The sequence below is a fragment of the Gorilla gorilla genome, chromosome 2 (assembly GCF_029281585.2).
Source record: "Gorilla gorilla gorilla isolate KB3781 chromosome 2, NHGRI_mGorGor1-v2.1_pri, whole genome shotgun sequence".
In the NCBI taxonomy this organism is placed as follows: domain Eukaryota; kingdom Metazoa; phylum Chordata; class Mammalia; order Primates; family Hominidae; genus Gorilla; species Gorilla gorilla.
The window spans coordinates 197,632,582-197,654,685 of record NC_086017.1 but is presented as its reverse complement, the minus strand read 5'-3'; the positions used below and the strand labels follow the sequence as shown (position 1 = coordinate 197,654,685).

The following is a 22,104-nucleotide window of genomic DNA, read 5'->3' as shown; positions in this document are numbered from 1 at the left end:
GCCTAGATTTTCTCAGACGCTTGAGCCGCAATCTGCCGCTCTAGCAACGGGGTCCGCCAGGTCTCGGTGGTGCGGGGCCTCGCGCTTGCGCAGTGGGCACGGCGGCGGCGCGCGGAGGAGGGTGAGGGGCGGGCCCAGGCGAGCGGACGCGGGGCGCGGCGGCGCGCGAAGTGCGGCGGAGCGGCCCCTGCATTAGCAGGTAACCGCGCACTGGGTGCGCCGGGGAGGGCGGTGTGGGTTAGTCAGGCTTCAGGCTTGGGTCGAGGAGGCTGCCTTCGCGCTTACCGCGTCTCGGGTCAGCTACTGACCCTGTCAGCGTGAGCGTCTGTGTTCCTGAAGTCCGGTCGCGACGCTGGGGCGGCCCACGCAGAGTCCCACCCCGGATCGCGTCCAAGGTGGCGGCGAAGCCCCAGGACAACCGCCTTGGACCCACGCCGATCTCCCGACCTGAAAAACCTTAACCTCAGGGCACCGCCAGGGTCAGAGCCCCAGTTTATGTTTGTTTACGGATTGAGCCCTCTCGATTCTCGGAGTTAGAATGGAGGGCTCATCTCTGGGATCTGGCTGTTGACAGGGGCTCAGTACCTCACAGAGCAGCCTCTTTACATTTTGGAGAGAACCAAGGTCTTCCTTGCCTAACTTTTATCGTCTGGTTTTACTCAAAACGACTCCAGTCTCTCCACATTGGAAGACAGCTGCCTTTTGCCCTTCCACGCCCTTCTTTTGAGTTTACTCTCCCTGGTTCTTTCACCTGGCTTCCTGTCTAAGGCTCTTTATTCTGGAAATTCTCTTCTGGATTCACTCCCGTTTTTAAGAGATTCTCCCAAAACTGGATTTCTAGAGTACATTTATAGTAATGCAGTTCTCAAGTCAGACCTGAATCCTAATCTAGGGCTGTGCCAGCTAAGTAGGTGTCCTTAGGGAAATCTCTTAACTTCGCTAAGCCTCATTTTTTCTTCATCGAAAATGTGTACAGTCTTAAGTACTGTATCTCCAGGTGGTTGTGAGGATGAAAGGAGGTGAAGTATGCAAAATCATGAGCATGCTACCTGGTACATAGTAAGCACTCGATTGATGTCAGTTATTTTTCCGAACAGATGATTCTCGAGAGAGGCACAGTTGGCAGGCCGGGTGCGGTGGCTCACGCCTGTAATCCCAGCACTTTGGAAGGCCAAGGCAGGCGGATCACCTGAGGTCAGGGAGTTCAAGACCAGCCTGGCCAACATGGTGAAACCCTGTCTGTACTAAAAAAATACAAAAATTAGCCTGGCGTGGTGGCGGGAGCCTGTAATCCCAGCTACTCGAGAGGCTGAGGCAGGAGAATCGTTTGAACCTGGGAGGTGGAGGTTGCAATGAGCCGAGATCGAGCTATTGCACTCCAGCCTGGGCAACAGAGCGAGACTCCGTCTCAAAAAAAAAAAAAGAGAAGCACAGTTTTCTTAGAATCAAATGCAAAATATAATAATAGCAATAAAATTTTCATCAGTCATATAATTGATTTTTTAAATTAGTTTTTATATTTTTAAAAAAATGATGTTGCTAATGTTGAGGAGTGCACAGTGAAGTAGGTTCCAGAGTCAAAGGATGGTACAATTTGATAATATCATTTGGAAGCAACAAGGATATATTTCACAAGCTTTAGAAATGTCAATTACTTCATTTCACAAAAGTACATCTGAAAATTTTCACACAGAAATAATTCGTAATGCAGAAAATATGAAGAAAGATGGTAGTGATAGCATTATTTACACTGGTGACAACATTTGAACTTTTGTAATGAAATTTTTTAACATACACAAAAATAGAATCAGTGAGCCCCCCATGTACCCCATTACCCCACTTCAATAATGATCAGTATTTTGCCTATGTTGTTTTTGTGAAAAATCTGAAACCTAGTAAGGTGTCTAAAAATGGGAGAAGAGTTGAATAAAATGGGATACATTTATTTAGAATACTATAAAGCTTTTGAAACAGTACAGAATTGTGTATATAACATCACAACTGTGAAAATTCAAAAACTAACATCTAATTTATGTGTAGAAAAAAGACAAAGAGGCCAGGCATGGTGGCTCAAGCCTGTAATCCTAGCACTTTGGGAAGCTGAGGCGAGGGATCACTTGAGGTCAGGAATTTGAGATCAGCCTGGCCAACATAGTTAAACCCCATCTCTACTAAAAATACAAAAATTAGCCAGGTGTGGTGGTGGACGCCTGTAGTCCCAGCTACTGGGGAGGCTGAGGCATGAGAATCGCTTGAACCTGGGAGGTGGAGGTTGCAGTGAGCTGAGATCATGCCACTGCACTCTAGCCTGGGCAACAGAGGGAAACTCCATCTCAAAAAAAAAAAAAGAAGAAGAAGAAGAAGGAAATACAATAAAATATCAATTTGTTGCCCTTTACTTGTGGGATTGTGGATGGTTCCCTGTTTTTGTATTTTATAAATATTCCATAAAAATCATGTATCATTGTTACAACAAAAAAAAATCTAAAAAATCACACCTGAACTGAGCAGGATCAAATATGCTAGAGTGGGTTCACTGTTATAGAGAATAAAGATGCTGTAACTTCTCCTGATCTATTCTTGCAGTCTACATTTACATTAGCATTCTTGCCTGCTGCCTCACATTAGCACTTCATATTGAATTTATATGCTCAGCTAACATGTCCAGATCTTTAACCAACTGTCTTCTGTGTAAGTGATTTAACTCTGTGAAATGTATTTCCCTTATTTTGAACAGTGTTCCCCCTCAGAGTAGAAAGAGGTTTCCTGTGATAGGATGACTTTTTTCCCCTCATTCCTTTTCTTCCTGGGATCTCACTCAGACTTCATGCATCTACACACACTTCCTAAAACAAGGATTTCTAACAATTCAAGTAAGATAATTTTGTTTTATCACAATTTTTTTCTCAGATTATAATGAGATCTGATTAAAAAAACTGTTCTGCTCTTGGTTGGTGAACTAGAGCTGCCTTTTAAGCTGATGATGTAGTACATATGACGCAGTTGAGAGAGAGGGGTCACCTTCCAAGAAAAAATGCATAAATGAGACTTGTTTCAAATCAGTTTATGAAGAAACTTTGTTTCCTAGGTATGCAAAGAAGCCTTTTCACCCTGATGTCCTTAGAGATAATATGGATCAGTCCAGAGTTCTCCTCTGGGTGAAAGCAGAACCCTTTATAGTGGGTGCCTTGCAGGTCCCCCCTCCATCCAAGCTTAGTCTTCACTATCTCAGGAAGATATCCACCTATGTGCAAATCCGGGCCACAGAAGGAGCTTACCCGCGCCTCTACTGGTCTACATGGAGGCACATCGCTTGTGGGAAGCTGCAATTGGCCAAGGACCTGGCGTGGCTTTACTTCGAAATATTTGATAGTCTTTCAATGAAGACACCTGAGGAGCGCCTGGAATGGTCTGAGGTTCTGTCCAACTGCATGTCTGAGGAGGAAGTTGAAAAGCAGAGAAATCAGGTACGGATTGATATGTGTGTATACTTAATTACTTTTGGAAAGAAACCATTCTTTTTTAAATTAAAAAATGTTTTTGCTTATTACAATTTTTAGATAGAAACAGAGTCTCACTTTGTTGCCCAGGCTGGTCTTGAACTCCCGGCTTCAAGCAGTCTTCCTGCCTCGGCCTCCCAAAATGTTAGGATTACAGGCATGAGCCACCATGTCTGGCCCAATAAACCATTCTTAATTTTTGTATTAGCTGTAAAATTTTAGGTTTTAGGCTAATGGCCATTGTAATCTCAAGTTATCATTTGAGTTTTAGTAGTTCCAGTTTGGCAGTATTTCATGTATTCAATGAATTAGTCCTTACTTACCAGACCTTACTCACCTACTCCCAAAGCAGTAATGTTACAGAGACCCTGTTATTGAAAAAGGGAAATATTTTACTGACTTTAAAAAGAGTTTGGGGTGAATGAGTGTTATGAACAACTGATATGTTACAGTCAGAGCACCTGACTATTTTAAAATGAACATCTGCTACATGATGGGATTCAAAGATGATTAGGATAGCATCTCAGCCCTCATGGAGCTTATGGACTAGTAGAGGAAGCTGGTATTAAAAAAAGATGCTATTTAATAGTGTGATATGTATAATAAAAGAATACACAAAGTACAGAAATTGAATAAAGAATGATTTATTTCAGTGATAAGGAAAGACTTCACAGAGAAAGTATATTAATCAAGTAGGCTGATTATAGTAATAGACAACCCAGTATTTCAGTGGCTTAGAACAGTAACAGTTTATTTCTCATTCAGGCAGCAATCTAACACAGGTGCTCCTGGTTGGACAAATCTCTGGGCTGCTGTCATCCAAGCAATGACCAGGGATCCATGCTTCTATCACTTGGAGTCACTGTTAATCAGCTTTGTTAAAAGCTGATTTCATTCATTAAGAACAAACAGATGAAATTCCAGTGGCTTACAGGGGAAAAGGTTTATTTCTTGTCCATTTTACATGTGGGCTTCATTTTTGCTATGGCATTTGTCCAGGCTCCGTGTTTCCCCATTTAGGGACACAGGCTAAAGAAATAGCTTCTGTGTAGATCATTCCCATTCTTATAACAGAAGGGAAGATCAACAGAATGGGGGAAACTCATGATGTCTTTTTTTAAATTCTTATTTTATGTATACAGCTCAATCAGTTCGGGGATAAGTATATGCTGTGAAACCATCATGACCGTCAAGGACATAGACATACCCATCACCCCCCATAGTTTCCCCCTCCTCTTTCATGCTTGTTATTTTGTGTGTGTATGTGTTAAGAACACTTAACATAAGATCTACTGTCTTAGAGAATTTTAAGTATACAACATGTAATTGTTATCTCTAGGCGGTATGCTGTAGAGTAGATCTTCAGAACTTAATTTTCTTGCATAACGGAAACTTTGTAGCCTTTGACCATCAACCTCCCCATTTCCCCCTCCTCCCAGCCCTTGTCAGTCACCCTTCTGTCTGTTTTTATGAGTTTGACTATTTTAGATTCCACATATAAGTGAGATTACATAGCTTTGTCTTTCTGTGTCTGGCTTGTTTTACTTAGCATAATGTCCTCCAGGTCCATCCATGTTGTTGAAAATGGCAGGATTTCTCTCTCTTTCTGTTTTTAAGAGACAAGATCTCACTCTGTTGCCCAAGCTGGAGTACAGGGATGTAATCATAGCTCACTACAGCCTGGAATTTCTGGGCACAAGCAGTCCTTCCACCTCAGCCTCCTGAGTGGTTAGGACTACAGGTGTGTGCTATCATGCCTGGCAAATTTTTGTATTTTTTTCATAGAGGTCAGGATCTCACTGTGTTGCCCAGGCTGGTCTTGAACTCTTGGCCTCAAGTGATCCTCCCACCTCAGCCTCCCAAAGTGTTGGGATTACAGGCATAAGCCACTGTACCCAACATGATTTCTTTCTTTTTTAAGGCCAAATGGTACTCCATTATATATGCATGCCAAGTTTTCTTTATCTAGTCATCCATCTGTGGACATTTAGGCTGCTTCCATATCTTGGCCATTATCAATAATGCTGCAATGAACATGGGAGTGCAGGTATTTGTAGGATCCTGATTTCAATTCCTTTGGATAAATACCCAGAAGTGGGATTGCTAGATCGTATGGTAGTTCTCTTTTTTATTTTTTGAGAAACCGCTATACTATTTATTTATTTATTTTTTGAGACGGAGTCTCGCTCTGTCGCCCAGGCTGGAGCGCAGTGGCGCGATCTCAGCTCATTGCAAGCTCCACCTCCCAGGTTCACACCATTCTCCTGCCTCAGCCTCCTGAGTAGCTGGGACTACAGGCACCCACCACCACGCCCGGCTAGTTTTGTGTATTTTTTAGTAGAGATGGGGTTCACCATGTTAGCCAGGATGATCTCAATCTCCTGACCTCGTGATCCGCCTGCCTCGGCCTCCCAAAGTGCTGGGATTACAGGCATGAGCCACTGCGCCCGGCCCTATTTTTTATAATGGCTGTACCAGTTTACATTCTCACCGACAGTGTGCCAGGGTTCCCTTTTCTTCACATCCTTACTAATACTTGTTAATCTTTTGTTAACAAGTGTGAGGTGATACCTCATTGTAGTTTTGCTTTATATTTCTCTAATGAATAGTGATGTTGAGCACCTTTTCGTATACCTGTTGGCCATTTGTATGTCTTCATTGGAGAAATGTCTATTCAGGTCCATAGTCCATTTTTTAATTAGGTTATTTGGTTTTTCTTGCTATTGAGCTGCAGGAGTTCATTATATATTTTAGATATTAACCCCTTACCAGATACATGGTTTACCTTTTCTTCTGTTGATTGTTTCCTTAGTTGTGCAGAAGCTTTTTAGTTTGATATAATTCAACTTATTTTTGCATTGGTTGCCTGTGCTTTTGGTGTCATATCCAAACAATCATTACCAAGACCAATGTCAAGGAGCTTTTTCCTTATTTTTCTCCAGGAGTTTTACCATTTCACCCCTTACATTTAAGTCTTTCATCCATTTTGAGTTGATTGTGTATGGTATAAGCTTTGGTCCCAATTTCATTCTTTTGCATTTGTAGATCCAGTTTTCTCAGCATCATTTATTGAAGAGACTATTCTCCGTTTTGTATTCTTGACACTCTTGTGGAAAATTAGTTGACCATATATGTGTGAGTTTGTTTCTGGACTCATGATGCCTCTTAAAACTTTTGCTCAGATTTGACATAAACTAAGACTACTTTTATTCCATTGGCTAAGGCATTATTCCCATCAAGATGGGAAGGTAAACCACCTTTCAGGAGATAAGGAAAATCCCATGGCCATGGGTAGGGCTGTATAAGCCTCTTAGAGAATTTGAAAGTGAGCAATAGCAAATAATAATACAATTTGCCACAGCCATGCCCACTGGGGCCTCAGAGTCCTTTTGCTTCCATTTCTTTTGAGAGTTTTATTATTAGGCTTGAAAGTGATAAAGATAAATTCATTCACATTCAGTTGCTGTAATTCATTTATGCCATATCTAACTCCAAGGGAAGATGGGAAATGCCATCTAATTACATACCCAGGAAGAAGAAAAAAAGTAGTAAGCATCTAGCAGTCTCTGCCGTATAGGGTCATATCTAAATAACGTTTTGGAAATTGAAAAGAAGTTTGTCAAGCAGTGAAGAGGGAAAGGGCAGTACATTTATTCATTAATCAAATATTTATTATCTACTATGTACTCGGTATAGTAGTGGATGCTGGACATATAGAGATGAATAAAACCTTCAGGAAGTTCCAGATTTTTTGAGTGCTTTTTATGTACCAGATGCTTTGCTAGTTACTAGGAGTATAAAAATGGAAAAGGCAAGGATCCTATAGTCTCCATGAAGAAATAATGATAATGTAACAAATAATTGTTTAAAATGGAAGTATATATAAAATCAGGGAATTACACTTAGTGAAAAAAGCCAATCCCAAGAGGTTACATACTATATGATTCTATTTACCTAATGTTCTTGAAATAATAAAATTATAGAGATGGAGAACAAGTAAGTGGTTGCTAAGGGCCTAAGAAGGGGTGAGTGGGACAGAGAAGTGCATATGGCTGTAGAAGGGCAACATGAGAGATTGTTCTGTTGATGGAAATGTTCTCGTATCTTGACTGTATCGGTGTCAATATCCTGATTGTGATATTGTCCTATAGTTTGGCAAGGCGGGTAAAGGGTACATGGGATCTTTCTGTGTGAATTCTCACAACTATATCTCAATCTGCAGTTATCTCAGAAGTTCAATTAAGAAAGTAAAAATTTATAAAATATACAAATTCATGGGGCTTCACGTTGTTAGTTGATTAAATAGGTCTGGGTGATCCTGAGAATCTGTACTTTTAAGTTTCTCAGATGATAGTGTTTTTAGCCAGGTTGGGAATCAGAGTGAATATAGCTGTAGACCCAGATGTATTACTTTACTTTTTTGCCTCTCCTGTATGGGGGTGGGTAGCTGAGGGTAATCAGGGGCTTCAAGTCGTGAGCTTCAATCACACCCTTCCTTGAATAAGAAATGACTATACATCTATCAGACCAACAGTGTTTTTGTCTTTAAGTGAAACACCCCTTTAAGAATTTGCTGAAAACCTGAGGCCTACTCCCTTGAAAAATGCACATATACCAAAAAATTACATACAATTTCAGGTATTGCACTGGTATCCTAAACTTTCTTGATAGGTTTGTGAGTCTTAAGTTAGACCTCTGTCTTAACTGAATTTTCTTCTTTCTTACTTCCATCTACTTATTTATTCAAATTACTAAGGTTGGTTTTTTTAAAATTGTAAGTTTAAACTTCTGAAATAATGTACTTAAAGTATGTACTACATCCTTTCATCAGTTTTGAGAGATAATTTCTATAGCCATAGATGTTACACAGCTTTCTGTGAAGGTACATTATTCCACTTTAATTAGTTTTAGGAACTCTTGGCCAGGCACAGGGGTTCACGCCTGTAATCCCAGCACTTTGGGAAGCCAAAGCGGGCAGATCACCTGAGGTCAGGAGTTCAAGACCAGCCTGGCCAACATGGTGAAACCCTATCTCTACTAAAAATACAAAAACATTAGTTGGGCGTGGTGGCACATGCTTGTAATCCCAGCTACTCAGGAGGCAGAGGCAGGAGAATCTCGCTTGAACCAGGAAGGCGGAGGTTGCAGTGAGCTGAGATCACATCATTGCACTCCAGCCTGGGCGACAAGAGTGAAACTCTGTCTCAAAACGAAAAGAAAAAGAAACTCTTACATCTGGGTACCAGAGACATACATATCAAAACTGGCAATGTTTCTAAGTTGGTTATTTTAGGATCAGCCAACTTGTGAATTTACTATGTCTACTTAGTTGTTAGACTAGTGGTTGATGTTTTAAAACGTCTGTTCATCTTTTATTTTCTTCTTGGACAGCTTTCAGTGGACACGCTACAGTTTCTGCTCTTCTTATACATTCAACAGTTGAACAAGGTCTCCCTAAGGACATCTTTGATTGGCGAAGAGTGGCCCAGTCCCAGAAACAGATCTCAGTCTCCTGACCTGACTGAAAAATCTAATTGTCATAATAAGGTACTCCTTATATCTTGATCTCATTCTCTAAAAGGGACAATTTGTGTGGGAGATGGTTCACTTGCATTAAAAATTATGATGGAATTTCTTACATAAGCCAGTGATTTGATGGCTTTTTTTGTTTTTCACTTTTTTTTTAAATTATAAAACAAAATCAGTGTGTACAGTCTTAATCACAATAGAGAACTGGTTGCAGTGCCTTCACTGGTAGGAAAACCACTTGCTGATTTGTGGGCAGATCATCACTATGTTCAATTAGCATTGCCATTTTCAACATGTCAATCAATGCGAATCAACTTATGTGACTAAGGAGCATCAAGAAGATGGAGTACTTGCAAAATCTTTTGAAATCTACTGAAAAAAAATTATAAAAATATCTTCTCATGTTGTTTAAGTAATTACATACGTGACAACCCAGAAGCTAAATTTAACTGCCTCACATTGTGAATTTTAGAGGATGTCTTATTGCTTTTTTCTTTCTGTTTTTGTAAAGAAAACCAAAATATTTTTACTTGTTCTTGTGTAAGTATATTGAAAAACTTTAAGTAAAATGTAGGCCTCAGTATTAATGCCATGTACAAGCTCTTTAAAAATGTTCTAAAGCTAAGAAAAAATATCTCTTTGCTATTTGGAACTTTTCTAATCTCCTTTTTAATAAGTCTCTCCTCCTTTATATTCCATGATGCTATTACTCTTGGTTTTGCTTCTAACTCTCTCTTCTCACTTTCTTTCATACATTTCTCTCCCCTGGCCCTTACAAGCAGCTATTCTGTCTGGGTCAATTTTCCCTTCTCTCTTAACTTATTCATTCAGTGTAATTCTTTATATTCCTACGACTTCATATATCTCAGTGACTCCCAACTTTGTGTCCTTCCCAGAGCTCTTGCTTTATAGTTACCGCTTTATATAGATGCCCTAGCTATAGCTTAAATTCAGAATGTTCAAGCCCAGATGTATTAGAGATACCAGTCACTACCTCTCTCTCCACATGTAGTTCCTGCAGAATGGGCACTGTTAGGAGATGGTGTTTTGAGCCAAGGTAGCCTCCATTCATTTCTGCCTCTATCATTTATTATCATTTAGTCATACGATTTTAGGCAAGTCAGTTAACTTCTCTAGGCCTTGGCTTCCCTTCTGTAAGTGAGGATAATAATGCATGTTTCTAAATGACTATGAGACTTCAGTAATATATTAGCATGGGACTTGTTGCATAGTAAGCACCAATAAATGGTGACTTTGGTTTATACTACAGCACGACCTCTCTGAGTAACTGATTGGACCGGGGTGGACACTTGAGTAGCCCATTTATTGCTATACATTTGAAATTGGCCAGATTTAAAGTGATGACCTGGGCCAGTCAGTTCCCCCAGGAAGAAATTATGCATTGGTGATAGGTGTTTGAACTAAAAACGCATTTGACATTGGGACTGGAATAGCCATCATGCTTGTTAATGAACTGGAATTCTAAGGGATTAGAAATTCTGAGGCCAAGCCGGGCGGATCACCTTTATAAGGTTTATATAACTACCTAATTCCTTTTGGGGGATGAGGCAGAGTATAAATACAAAATAATTAAAATATAGAAATTTTAGATCTTGTGGAATCTCTTTATTAAGAGTGCTTTCTTTTAACTTTTTTTTAGAACTGGAATGATTACAGTCACCAAGCTTTTGTCTATGATCATCTGTCTGATCTCCTCGAGCTGCTTTTAGATCCAAAACAACTCACTGCATCATTTCATTCAACCCATAGTAGTCTAGTGTCTCGAGAAGCTGTTGTGGCGCTCAGCTTCCTTATTGAAGGTACAATAAGTAGAGCCAGGAAGATCTATCCACTTCATGAACTTGCACTGTGGCAACCACTGCATGCAGATAGTGGCTTCTCAAAGATCTCTAAGACTTTCTCTTTCTACAAACTGGAAACCTGGTTGAGGTCCTGTTTGACTGGGAATCCATTTGGTACATCAGCTTGCCTCAAGTCTGGAAAGAAATTGGCTTGGGCTCATCAAGGTATTTTTTAATATTTTAATCTACATTAAATTGAACGACAAGTTAAGGAACCTAGTGTTTTCTAATATATTAGTGGTCTCGTGTCTTCTCTAGAAGACCTAAAAGATACTGCTCCTATAAAAGAGAAAAAGGAACATCTGTCTTTTGTGCATGACTTTTTCTCTCAAGGATTATACTAAAATATTAAAAATGATAGTAGGATTACAAATTATTTTTATCTTCTTTTACTGTTATTTTTCTAAATAACCATATATTATGTACCTGGTACATGTGTAATAAAAGTAAATGTATGTAATAAAAATAAACAAGAAATGTTTTAAAAGAAGAATAATAATAGCATACTCATGTGACCTCCCAACATTTCACCAGTATTGTTTACAAGGGTGTCCCAGTGGCTTGCAGGGAAGTACAGTCTGAGAAGGCAGTCACGTAATGGTGTGACTGTGTTAGGAGAACCTGCACATATTTTTTGAGTGTCAGTTTGTGCGACACACTGTGTGTGATAGGAAGATGTGCTCTCAGGTAGTAATGATCTTAGGAGTAAAGACATGAACTCAGGCTGGGTGCAGTGGCTCACACCTGTAATCCCAGCAATTTGGGAGGCTGAGGTGGGCGGAAGGTGAGGAGTTCGAGACCAGCCTGGCCAACATGGAGAAACCTCAGCTCTACTAAAAATACAAAAATTAGCCAGGCATGGTGGCATGCACTGGTAATCTCAGCTCCTCAGGACGCTGAGGCAGGAGAATCTCTTGAACCTGGGAGGTGGAGGTTACAGTGAACTGAGATTGCACCACTGCACTCCAGCCTGAGTGACAGAGTGAGACTCCGTCTCACAAAAAAGAAGAAAAAAAGGCATGAACTCAAATAGGATTAATGGGATAATGTGGTAAGTTAGGAAGGGTACAGAATTAATATTATGGTAATTTAGAGAGGTGAATTATGTTTGGGATGATAAAGTAAAGCATCTTGGAGGAGAAGATATTTGAGTTAGGACAGCTTTGCCACTTACTAGCCATATGACCTTAGGCATAGACCTTAACTTGAAGCGTAGACACGAAAAAGTATCTTAGACTTATAGGCAATCTTAAATTCATTATAGGTTTTAAAATTTTTTTATAACAAAAATGAAAATTCCAAACATACAGAAAGGAATAGAGAACAGTATAGCAAATACCTCTATCCAAAGCCCAGATCTAACATTTTTGTCCCTACATGTGGTATCTAATTTGAGACATATATACGTGTAGACGTGTAACCTCATATGTTTGTTTGTTTTTCTTTGATTTGATACTGTCTCATCTGTTTATATGTTTTCTTAAATAGTTGAAGGGACCACCAAAAGAGCTAAGATTGCTTGTAATACTCATGTGGCCCCCAGGATGCACCGACTGGTAGTGATGAGCCAGGTTTACAAGCAGACACTGGCTAAGAGCTCAGATACTCTGGTGGGGGCACATGTAAAGATTCATCGTTGCAACGAATCTTTTATATATCTGCTCTCTCCCTTACGGTAAGCACAGTTTTCATGGTGTTCTGATGTTCTGACATTTTCTTTGGACTGTGACTGATTCTTTTTTTGCCATCAGATAATAATATTTTAGTCGAATTTTTAAAATCTTATTCAGAGGACTTTACCTCATTTTTTCCTTTTTTTCAGATCTGTGACAATTGAGAAGTGCAGGAATAGCATCTTTGTCTTGGGCCCTGTAGGGACTACACTTCACCTCCACGGTTGTGACAATGTTAAAGTCATTGCTGTTTGCCATCGTTTGTCCATCTCTTCTACAACAGGTTGCATCTTTCACATTCTGACGCCTACACGCCCACTTATTCTCTCTGGGAACCAGACAGTAACTTTTGCCCCTTTTCATACCCATTACCCAATGCTAGAGGACCATATGGCCAGGACTGGCCTTGCTACAGTGCCTAACTATTGGGATAATCCAATGGTTGTGTGCAGAGAGAACAGCAACACAAGAGTCTTCCAGCTTTTACCACCTTGTGAATTCTATGTATTTATTATTCCCTTTGAAATGGAAGGGGACACAACAGAGATACCCGGGGGTCTTCCATCTGTATATCAGAAAGCACTGGGTCAAAGAGAACAGAAGATACAGATCTGGCAGAAAACTGTGAAGGAGGCTCATTTGACAAAGTGAGTATTTTTTACAAGTAACAGTTTGTGTTTTTTGTGAAACTCCATGGAGAAACAAATTAGTCTGCACATTTTTACAGCTGTGCTAAAGTAATAAAAAATGTAAGGCTGGGCGCGGTGGCTCACGCCTATAATCCCAGCACTTTGGGAGGCCGAGGTGGGTGGATCACCTGAGGTCAGGAGTTTGAGACCAGCCTAGCCAACATGGTGAAACCCCGTCTCTACTAAAAATACAAAAATTAGCTGGGTGTGGTGGCATGTGCCTATAATTCCATCTATGTGGGAGGCTGAGGCAGGAGAATTGCTTGAACCCAGGAGGCGGAGGTTGCAGTGAGCCAAGATCGCGCCATTGCACTCCAGCCTGGGCAACAAGAGTGAAACTCTGTCTCAAAAAAAAAAAGTAATGTGTTTTTAAATTAAGGTTTGGATTTCAAATTAGTATTTCAAACACTGTTAGGTTGGGGATGGGAGTGGGTAAATATCCAGTATTAGACTCCCTTTTCTTAAGAAGCTAAAGTTTAGTTGGCAAATATAAGACTTACATGAACTTAAAAAATCATACATAGAGTATGCTACATAATCCAGTACCATTCTAGGTACCTTCTATGTACTAACTCATTTATTCTTTGTAATAACACCTTATTACAGGTGAGGAAACCGAAGAACTGAGGAATTAAGTACTTTACCCAAAGTCACACAGGAGCCAGGATTCACACCTAATCAACCTGGTTCCAGAGGTTCTTTTTTTTCCTCTGTTCTGGCTTCTCAGTAACCAGAGGTTCTTAAATGCCTCTAGTGTCTTCATTGTTTTCTTTCAAGTATTGTCATACCATATCATACTGTACAATAATAACATTATAATAATGTGTTGTAAAAATGGATGATCATGAAAAAACATTCTTTTAAAGCAATTCTGTTGTTTGAATGGTTCTAGTATTTAAATGGTTAGATTCTCTACACTTGATCTCAGCCAAAAGGCCAAGAAACGATGAAGTGCTTAGATTCTCTTACATGTGAAAAGCTCCTACATATACATGTGCAGACTGTGGGATGTAAGCACTTAATAAATGCTGACTCTGAGTCAGTGTTTTCAAGTGGTGAGATCCACAGTGATCCCAGAAACAATGAAAGTAGTCAGTTTAACTTTGGGAATATAGGAAGACAGAAATCAGTTTGAAACAAATTGCCAGTGTGATCCTTTTAACAGTGATTACATCATGTCATTTCCCTGCTCTGACCCCTCTAATGGCCTCCCATCATACTTCAAATAAAATCCAAAGCCTTTACCATACTTACCAGGCTCTCTGTTCCTCAATTTCTGCCGTTCTTTTCCTCATTTCCTACTTCCCGGCATACAGCAGTCATCTTTCTATTACTTAATCACTGCCCTCTGACCAAAGACCACCAGGAACACATCTATAGAACAAAGGTGGATTGTGTTGACTCATGGCAAGGAGGGAGAGAAGTGTGTTTCATCTCAGTAAAAGGTTGGGGAACATGGAAAACTGTGTTTCAACTCAGTAAACAGGTGTTAAAAGGAACTTATCGTTGGATTTTGGCTTGTGTTAATGATTTGGGGGAGAGTTCTAGGAAGCAGGACTATCTGGAAGTGAGAGTACTCTGTGATTTGACAGTTTAATAACTTTTATATCTAAGGCAGGAGGAAGGAAGGAAGAGCTAAAACTATAATTGTAAAGAAGTAGCCACTCCTCCAGGAAAGGAATGTTTGGTGATTTTATGGTTTGGGTCACAACATTTTTTTGGAGGTTGGTGTGGGGGTTTCTGAACTGAGATACGATTACGGAGTGATCTTGTTCTTTCTTTGGTCTATCATCATCCCAGAGTGGCTTTGTCTAATGGTGGTGGTTTAAGGTATTGTTTATGTTCAACAAAAGAATACAATAGCAAGTCCAGATCCTACACCAAGGCCTAGCTGACAGTGCTAGGCTAGCTCTTGGCTGTCAGGAGCTACTCTTCTCTTTCTTATCATGAACATGTGAAATACGCTCTCACTTTGGAGCCTTTGTACTTTTTTTGGTCTCTTCTGCCTGGTATATTCCTCTCCAAATACTCATTCTGCTTATTCCATCATTTCATTTAGACCTAAGCTCAAATATTATCTTAGGGAGGCCATCTCTGTCCATTCTTTCTCTGAAATAACATTTCCAGAATTGCTATTCCTTCACCCTGCTCTATTTTTCTCCATGGCACCTAGAACTACTTAACTTTATATTATATTTTTATTGTATTGTATTGTATTTATTTATTTTGAGACAGCATCTTGCTCTGTTGCCCAGGCTGGAGTGCAGTGGTGTGATCTTAGCTTACTGCAGCCTCCACCTCCTGGGTTCAAGCGATTTTCCTGCCTCAGCCTCCCGAGTAGCTGGGACTTACAAACATGTGCTACCATGCCTGGCTAATTTTTATATTTTTTGTAGAGACAGGGTTTCACCATGTTAGCCAGGCTGGTCTCGAACTCCTGGCCTCAAGCGATCCACCCGCGTTGGCCTCCCAAAGTGCTGGGATTACAGGCGTTAGTCACCATGCCCGGCCTATTTATTTTATTTTTACCTATCTTTCCTACTAGAATATATAGTCTTCAGGAGCATGGATTACACAGATCACAATGTGAATGGTGCCCTCTGGAGTCGTGAAGTGTCATCCTGCTTCAACAGGGGCCTTGTCTTTTCTCTATACATTTATCCCCATCAGTCAGAACAGTACCCAGTGTTCACTTGGTCCTTGGTAAATATCTGACAATGAAAAAGTAGAAAGAGGACATTGTATCTGATCAATCCTTTGTGGGGTGGGGGTGTCCAGTGTACTCTGAACAGTGAGAACAAAAGGATAACAAATAATCATTTAACATTATCCTATTAAAATATTTTATAATTGCTTAGAGTACAATTTATATGAATTCATGTTCTTACATTCTTTTTACTCATAATCGCAATTTTAGGGATCAAAGGAAGCAGTTCCAGGTACTGGTAGAGAACAAGTTTTATGAATGGTTGATTAATACAGGACATCGCCAACAGCTGGACAGCCTTGTACCCCCTGCAGCAGGCTCCAAACAAGCAGCTGGATAAGGATCTTACATGCAAACACTGGTAGGCATTTATACCACTTAAAACAGATTCTTTTGGGGAAATCTTTCAAGCATAAAAAAGAGGCACAGAATATTATATACTAAACATGCCCAAATTTTTTCTACCACTCCTACCAGCATACACAGACCTTTATGTACCCATATTTACCATATTTTATAGTGAGAAAACCAACCAAAATATTCAGATGGAGCCTATAGAATTTGGGGCCAATATAATGGCCAAATTTTGTCTTATTTTGCTTTTTGCCTGGCACAAGTTGTACTGTCCAAAGATACCACATTCCCCCATACATAGTTTTATGTTTCATTCTCCCTTTCTAATACCTTTCCTCTTTTCCATTCCCCTCATAAAAACCAATTTACAAATTAGCTGATCTTTGCTAATTACACATATTAGCAGTAATAAATTACCAGAATTAATCCAAATGAAGATTTGATTACTGAACACTAGAAGATCATGGATTAAATAGAAGAGAATATGCATACAAACAAATTTACTGGAAGTAAATTTAATCCAGACATATGGTATTCTTTTTTTTTTTTTTTTTGAGACTGAGTCTCTCTCTCTCGCCCAGGCTGGAGTGCAGTGGCGCCATCTCAGCTCACTGCAGCTTCTGCCTCCTGGGTTCAAGTGATTCTCGCACCTCAGTCTCTGGAGTAGCTGGAAAAACAGGCATGCACCACCACAGCTGGCTAATTTTTGTATTTTTAGTAGAGGCTGGGTTTCACCATGTTGGCCAGGCTGGTCTCAAAACTCCTGACCTCAGGTGATCCACTCACCTTGGCTTCCCGAAGTGATGGGAGTACAGGCATAAACCACTGCGCCCAGCCCCAAACATATGGTATTCTTTTTTAATAGAGATTAGTATACTGTGTTAGTTTAAAGTTTTTTTTTTTTTTTTTTTTTTTGAGGCAGAGTCTCCCTCTGTCACCTAGGCTGGAGTTGCAGTGGCACAATCTCAGTTCACTGCAAGCTCCGCCCCCCCAGTTCAAGCAATTCTCCTGCCTCAGCCTCCCAAGTAGCTGAGATTACAGGCACGCACCACCATGCCCAGCTAATTTTTGTATGTTTAGTAGAGACGTAGTTTCACCATGTTGGCTGGGCTGGTCTTGAACTCCTGAACTCCTGAACATCCGCCCACCTCGGCTTCCCAAAGTGTTGGGATTACAGACGTGAGCCACCGGAACTAGCCTAAAGTATTTTTAAACGCTAGCATTAGAAAACAGACAAAGGACAATAATAGATAGTTCACAGAAAAATACTTAGAGACACAAAAATGCTTACTTAAAATTAAAGAAATGTAAAATACTATTTTTTATTAGACTGGCAAAGAGCAAAAGCTGGTAGTACACAATACTGGCAAAACATTTCATTTACCACTGAGGAAAGTGTATATGTAACCTCTGTGGGGGGCAGTTTGACAGAATCAAAATTAAAAATACAAATTTTCTCTGACTCAGCGATTTCTTTTTTCTTTTTCTAGAGATGAGGTCTAATTCTCTTACAGGCTAAAGTGCAGTGACACAATCATAGCTCACTGCAGCCTCAAACTCCTGCGCTCAAGCAATCCTGTCTCAGCTGGGACTGCAGGTGCATGCCATCACACCCAATTGATCTTTTTATTTTTCTTTAGAGACAGGGTCTCACTTTGTTGTCCAGGCTGGTCTTAAACTCCTGGCTTAAAGCGGTCCTCCTGCCTCGGCCTCCCAAAGTGCTGGGATTACAGGCATGAGCTACTGCACCTGCCCTGATTTAGCAGTTTCACTTATTATTAATAGAATTTATCTTACAGATAAACTCATGTATGTAGGGATCAATTAATTAATTAATTTATGTATTTATTTATTTTTGAGATGGAGTCTCACTCTGTCCCCCAAACTGGAGTGCAGTGGCACGGTCTCGGCTCACTGCAACCGTCACTTCCTAGGTTCAAGTGATTCTCCTGTCTCAGCCTCCTGAGTAGCTGGGATTACAGGAACCGGCCACCGCACCCGGCTAATTTTTGTATTTTTAGTAGAGACGAGGTTTCACCATGTTGGCCAGGCTGGTCTTAAACTCCTGACCTCAGGTGATCTGCCCACCTTGGCCTCCCAAAGTGCTGGGATTACAGGCATGAGCGACTGCTTCTGGCCTATTTATTTAATTTTTAAATTGACAGATGAATTGTATATATTTATCATTTCCAGCATGATGTTTTGAAATATATATGCATGTGGAATGGCCAAATCAAGCCAGTTAACATTAGAACCTCACATAGTTGTCATTTTTGCAGTGAGAACACTTAAAATCTACTCTTAGTTTTTTTCAAGATCACACAGTATTGTTATTAACAACAGTCACCATGTTGTACATTAGATCTCTTCAATGTATTCCTCTTAGCTAACTGAAATTTTGTAACCGAAGATGTTTGACGTGGCATTGTTTAAAAAAACTGTAGACTAGAAACACCCCAAATGCAATGTATTTATATGCTAATTATATGCCTAACAATCTTTGAAAGAATATAAAGAAATTATAAACAGTGTTTGTCTTTGAGGAATGAGACTGGGTGTCTAGGGTGGGAGAAAACTTCTTAAAAATTTTATTGAGATAAAATATTACCACATAACATTATGGGAAGTAAATTCACCTTTTTAAAGTAAAGAATTCAGTAGCTTTTAAGTATATTCAGAAGTTTGTGCAACTATCACCACTAAAAAATCTAGAACATTTTCATCACCTTCAAAATAAAGCTCGTACACATTGTAGGCCACTCCTTATTCCTCCAACCCCTACATTTCCTCTTCCCCTTAGTCCTTGGCACCACTAATCTACTTTGTCCATTTTGGACATTTTATGTAAATGGAATCATATAACATGTGGCTTCTTGTGTCTGGGTTCTTTCAGTTAGTGTAGTGTTTTCAAGATTCATCCATGTAGCCATGTATCAGTACTGCATTCTTTTTCATGGCCAGATAATATTCCATCGTGGGGATCTACCATTTTGTTTATCTGTTGATCAGTTGATGGACATTTGGCTTGTGTCTACTTTTCAGCTGTTGTGAGTAATGCTGCTGTGTACATTTGTGTACAAGTTTTTGTGTAGACATGTTTTTATTTCTCATGGATATATACCTAGAAGTGGAATTGTGAGGAATATATTTAACTTTTAAAGGAATTGCAGTTTTCCAAAGCTGTAAAAGTGTATTTTTTGCTTTATATATTTACGTTTCTTAAGGGTGTATTTTTTTTTTAAAGAATTTAGCATGCCTGTAATCCCAGCACTTTGGGAGGCCGGGGCGGGTGGATCACGAGGTCAGGAGATCAAGACCATCCTGGCTAACACGGCGAAACCCCGTCTCTACTAAAGAATACAAAAAATTAGCCAGGCGTGGTGGCAGGCTCCTGTAGTCCCAGCTACTCAGGAGGCTGAGGCAGGAGAATGGCGTGAACCTGGGAGGCGAAGCTTGCAGTGAGCCGAGAGTGCCCCACTGCACTCCAGCCTGGGCGACAGAGCGAGACTCCGTCTCAAAAAAAAAAAAAAAAAAAGAATTTAGCAATATTTATTAATAAATGCTGAGAATTAAGAATTAGCAATTTGGCTGAGCGCAGTGGCCTATGCCTCTAATCCCAGCACTTTGGGAGGCTGAGGTGAGAGGATCACTTGAGGCCAGGAGTTCGAGACCAGCCTGGGCAATATAATGAGACCCTGTCTCTACAAAAAAATTAAAAATTAGCTGAGCATGGTGGCACATGCCTGTAATCCCAGCTACTCTGGACACAGACTGGAGGATCCCTTGAGCCCAGAAGTTCAAAGCTGCAGTGAGCTATGATTGCACTGCTGTATTCCAGCCTGGGCAACAGAGCGAGACCCTATCTCTTAAAAAAAAAAAAAAACAATTACAAATCTGATGGAGATTATGCAAAGGAAATGTGAACTATAAGCGGGTAAAAAATTTTGTTTAATCTTCACTGCTTAACAATTTTTTACATTCATGTATGAATTTCTCTTTTATTATGATCTAACATTACACCTAGCAAAAAGGAATATTATTAACTTTAAACTTTGTGTATTTTATCACTCTAATCTATCATTTGACCTTGATAATTTATGTGATTTTTTAAACGTAGAGTTTTAAAATTATTTACATGAAGCAATAGAAAATTAAGTGATTAATATTATTTTTTCTTTGATCTTCAGGGCCCTGGAAATACAAGGATAAATGGAGGATGGTGCTCATCTTGAAACTAAATTGGGAAGGTGCTATTGCTGCTTAAGAGACATTGGGACTTTTCTGTCTTTTTTTTTTTTTTTTTTTGAGGCAGAGTCTTGTTCTGTCGCCCAGGCTGGAGTGCAGTGGTGCGATCTCGGCTCACTGCAAGCTCTGCCTCCCGGGTTCACGCCATTCTCCTGCCTCAGCCTCCTGAGTAGCTGGGACTACAGGCGCCCGCCACCACGCCTGGCCAATTTTTTTTGTATTTTTAGTAGAGACGGGGTTTCACCGTGTTGGTCAGGATGGTCTCGATTTCCTGACCTCGTGATCCGCCCATCTCGGCCTCCCAAAGTGCTGGGATTACAGGCATGAGCCACTGTGCCCAGCCTTCTGTTCTATTTAAGAACTTTGATTTCCATTCCATTTTCATTTATTACTGTTTAGGCCGAATTTTCACTAAACTTCTGACTTTTGTATAAACATATTGCTTGTAGAACATAAGAAGACTCATCTTTGTGATGCCCAAATGAAAAAGTTGGTGAAGGTAGTACCGTTGTATGTATGTTAATATTAAAGCAACTGAGTGTAGATTTGCAACTATAGTATGTATCTTCATTTGTGTGATGAAAGAGTTTTATTCTTTCTAGAGTTAAGAGTTTTATAGTTTTTTGTAACTATTTAAAAGGAAATTGCTACTCCTTTTAAAAAATAATTGGAAAGAAAGTATGATTTGTTGGTATATAGACATAGAAATAGTTTTATACTATATTTTAGTCCTTAAAGTATGGAACTTAATGAAATTGTGTAAAAAAACTTTATTTTTCACTTCCTGCTTCAAATTTTCAATAAACAAACTCTAAAGAATAATTTCCTTTTTTTGTAAAAAGATAAAGCTTTAGTTTTAATTTTAGAAAAGGTTTCCAGTGTCATTTCTCAAAATAACTAGTAAAGTTTACATTTACTTGGGAAAACCTTCTTTCAGATAAATGAGTGAAATTACCAAATTACCAAATGAGTGAAGTGAATCAGATTGCTGATAAACATTGGTTCATATGCTCTCTGGCCATTTAATTAGTAATTCTATCAAAAAAGTCTTTTGTATTTCTAAAGTAAAAATTAACCCTCAGAATGTTTAATTCTAATTGAAGTTTACATGGTTTTTATTTTAAGATGAAATTCAAGAAGCAGACCATTACCAAATAAACACTGGAGTAATAGAAATATATTTTAGATATTGCTATTTGTTAATGAAATAAATGGTACTCAGATACTTTTTTTAAAGTTTTAAAGTTTTATAAAATTTTATAAAATTCAGAAAACCAAGCATATAGCTTAATATTTTCTCAGTAATCTTTATATTAAGGCACATTTGCCATTTTCTGAATTGACCATAATACATCCCATTTATTAAAATATTTGTTAGTTTTGTTAATAGAAAGATGAGGAAGTTTGACTTTTGAGAATATACTTGATCAGTTAAAGTTAAAAATGGAGAAAAGTTAATTTGTTGGGTTTTTTTGTATTTACATAAAATGCAATCTCATTCCTAAAGTCAGAGGTGTATTAGGGCCAAAAAATATTCTCCTAACA

At 39.4% G+C, this 22,104-nt stretch overlaps 1 protein-coding gene across 1 annotated transcript; it reads left to right on the top strand.

Annotated features, from left to right (window-relative positions):
• The first annotated feature begins 110 nt into the window (after window positions 1–110).
• On the top strand, window positions 111–21,378 carry TBCCD1 (TBCC domain containing 1). The gene is made up of 8 exons (XM_031009286.3): window positions 111–199; window positions 3,089–3,467; window positions 8,892–9,047; window positions 10,690–11,056; window positions 12,380–12,566; window positions 12,714–13,211; window positions 16,171–16,321; window positions 20,502–21,378. The coding sequence occupies exons 2-7, from the start codon at window positions 3,132–3,134 to the stop codon at window positions 16,298–16,300; spliced, it is 1,674 nt and encodes a 557-aa protein (XP_030865146.2). The 5' UTR covers window positions 111–199; window positions 3,089–3,131; the 3' UTR covers window positions 16,301–16,321; window positions 20,502–21,378.
• Window positions 21,379–22,104: the final 726 nt, after the last annotated feature.

Bases quoted from the DNA above. Each gene is read 5' to 3' on its own strand.
- TBCCD1 (XM_031009286.3), top strand. From the start codon at position 3,132: ATGGATCAGTCCAGAGTTCTCCTCTGGGTGAAAGCAGAACCCTTTATA. The intron at 9,048-10,689 runs GTACTCCTTATA...ACTTTTTTTTAG, and splicing joins AATCTAATTGTCATAATAAG to AACTGGAATGATTACAGTCA. The intron at 13,212-16,170 runs GTGAGTATTTTT...TCGCAATTTTAG, and splicing joins AAGGAGGCTCATTTGACAAA to GGATCAAAGGAAGCAGTTCC.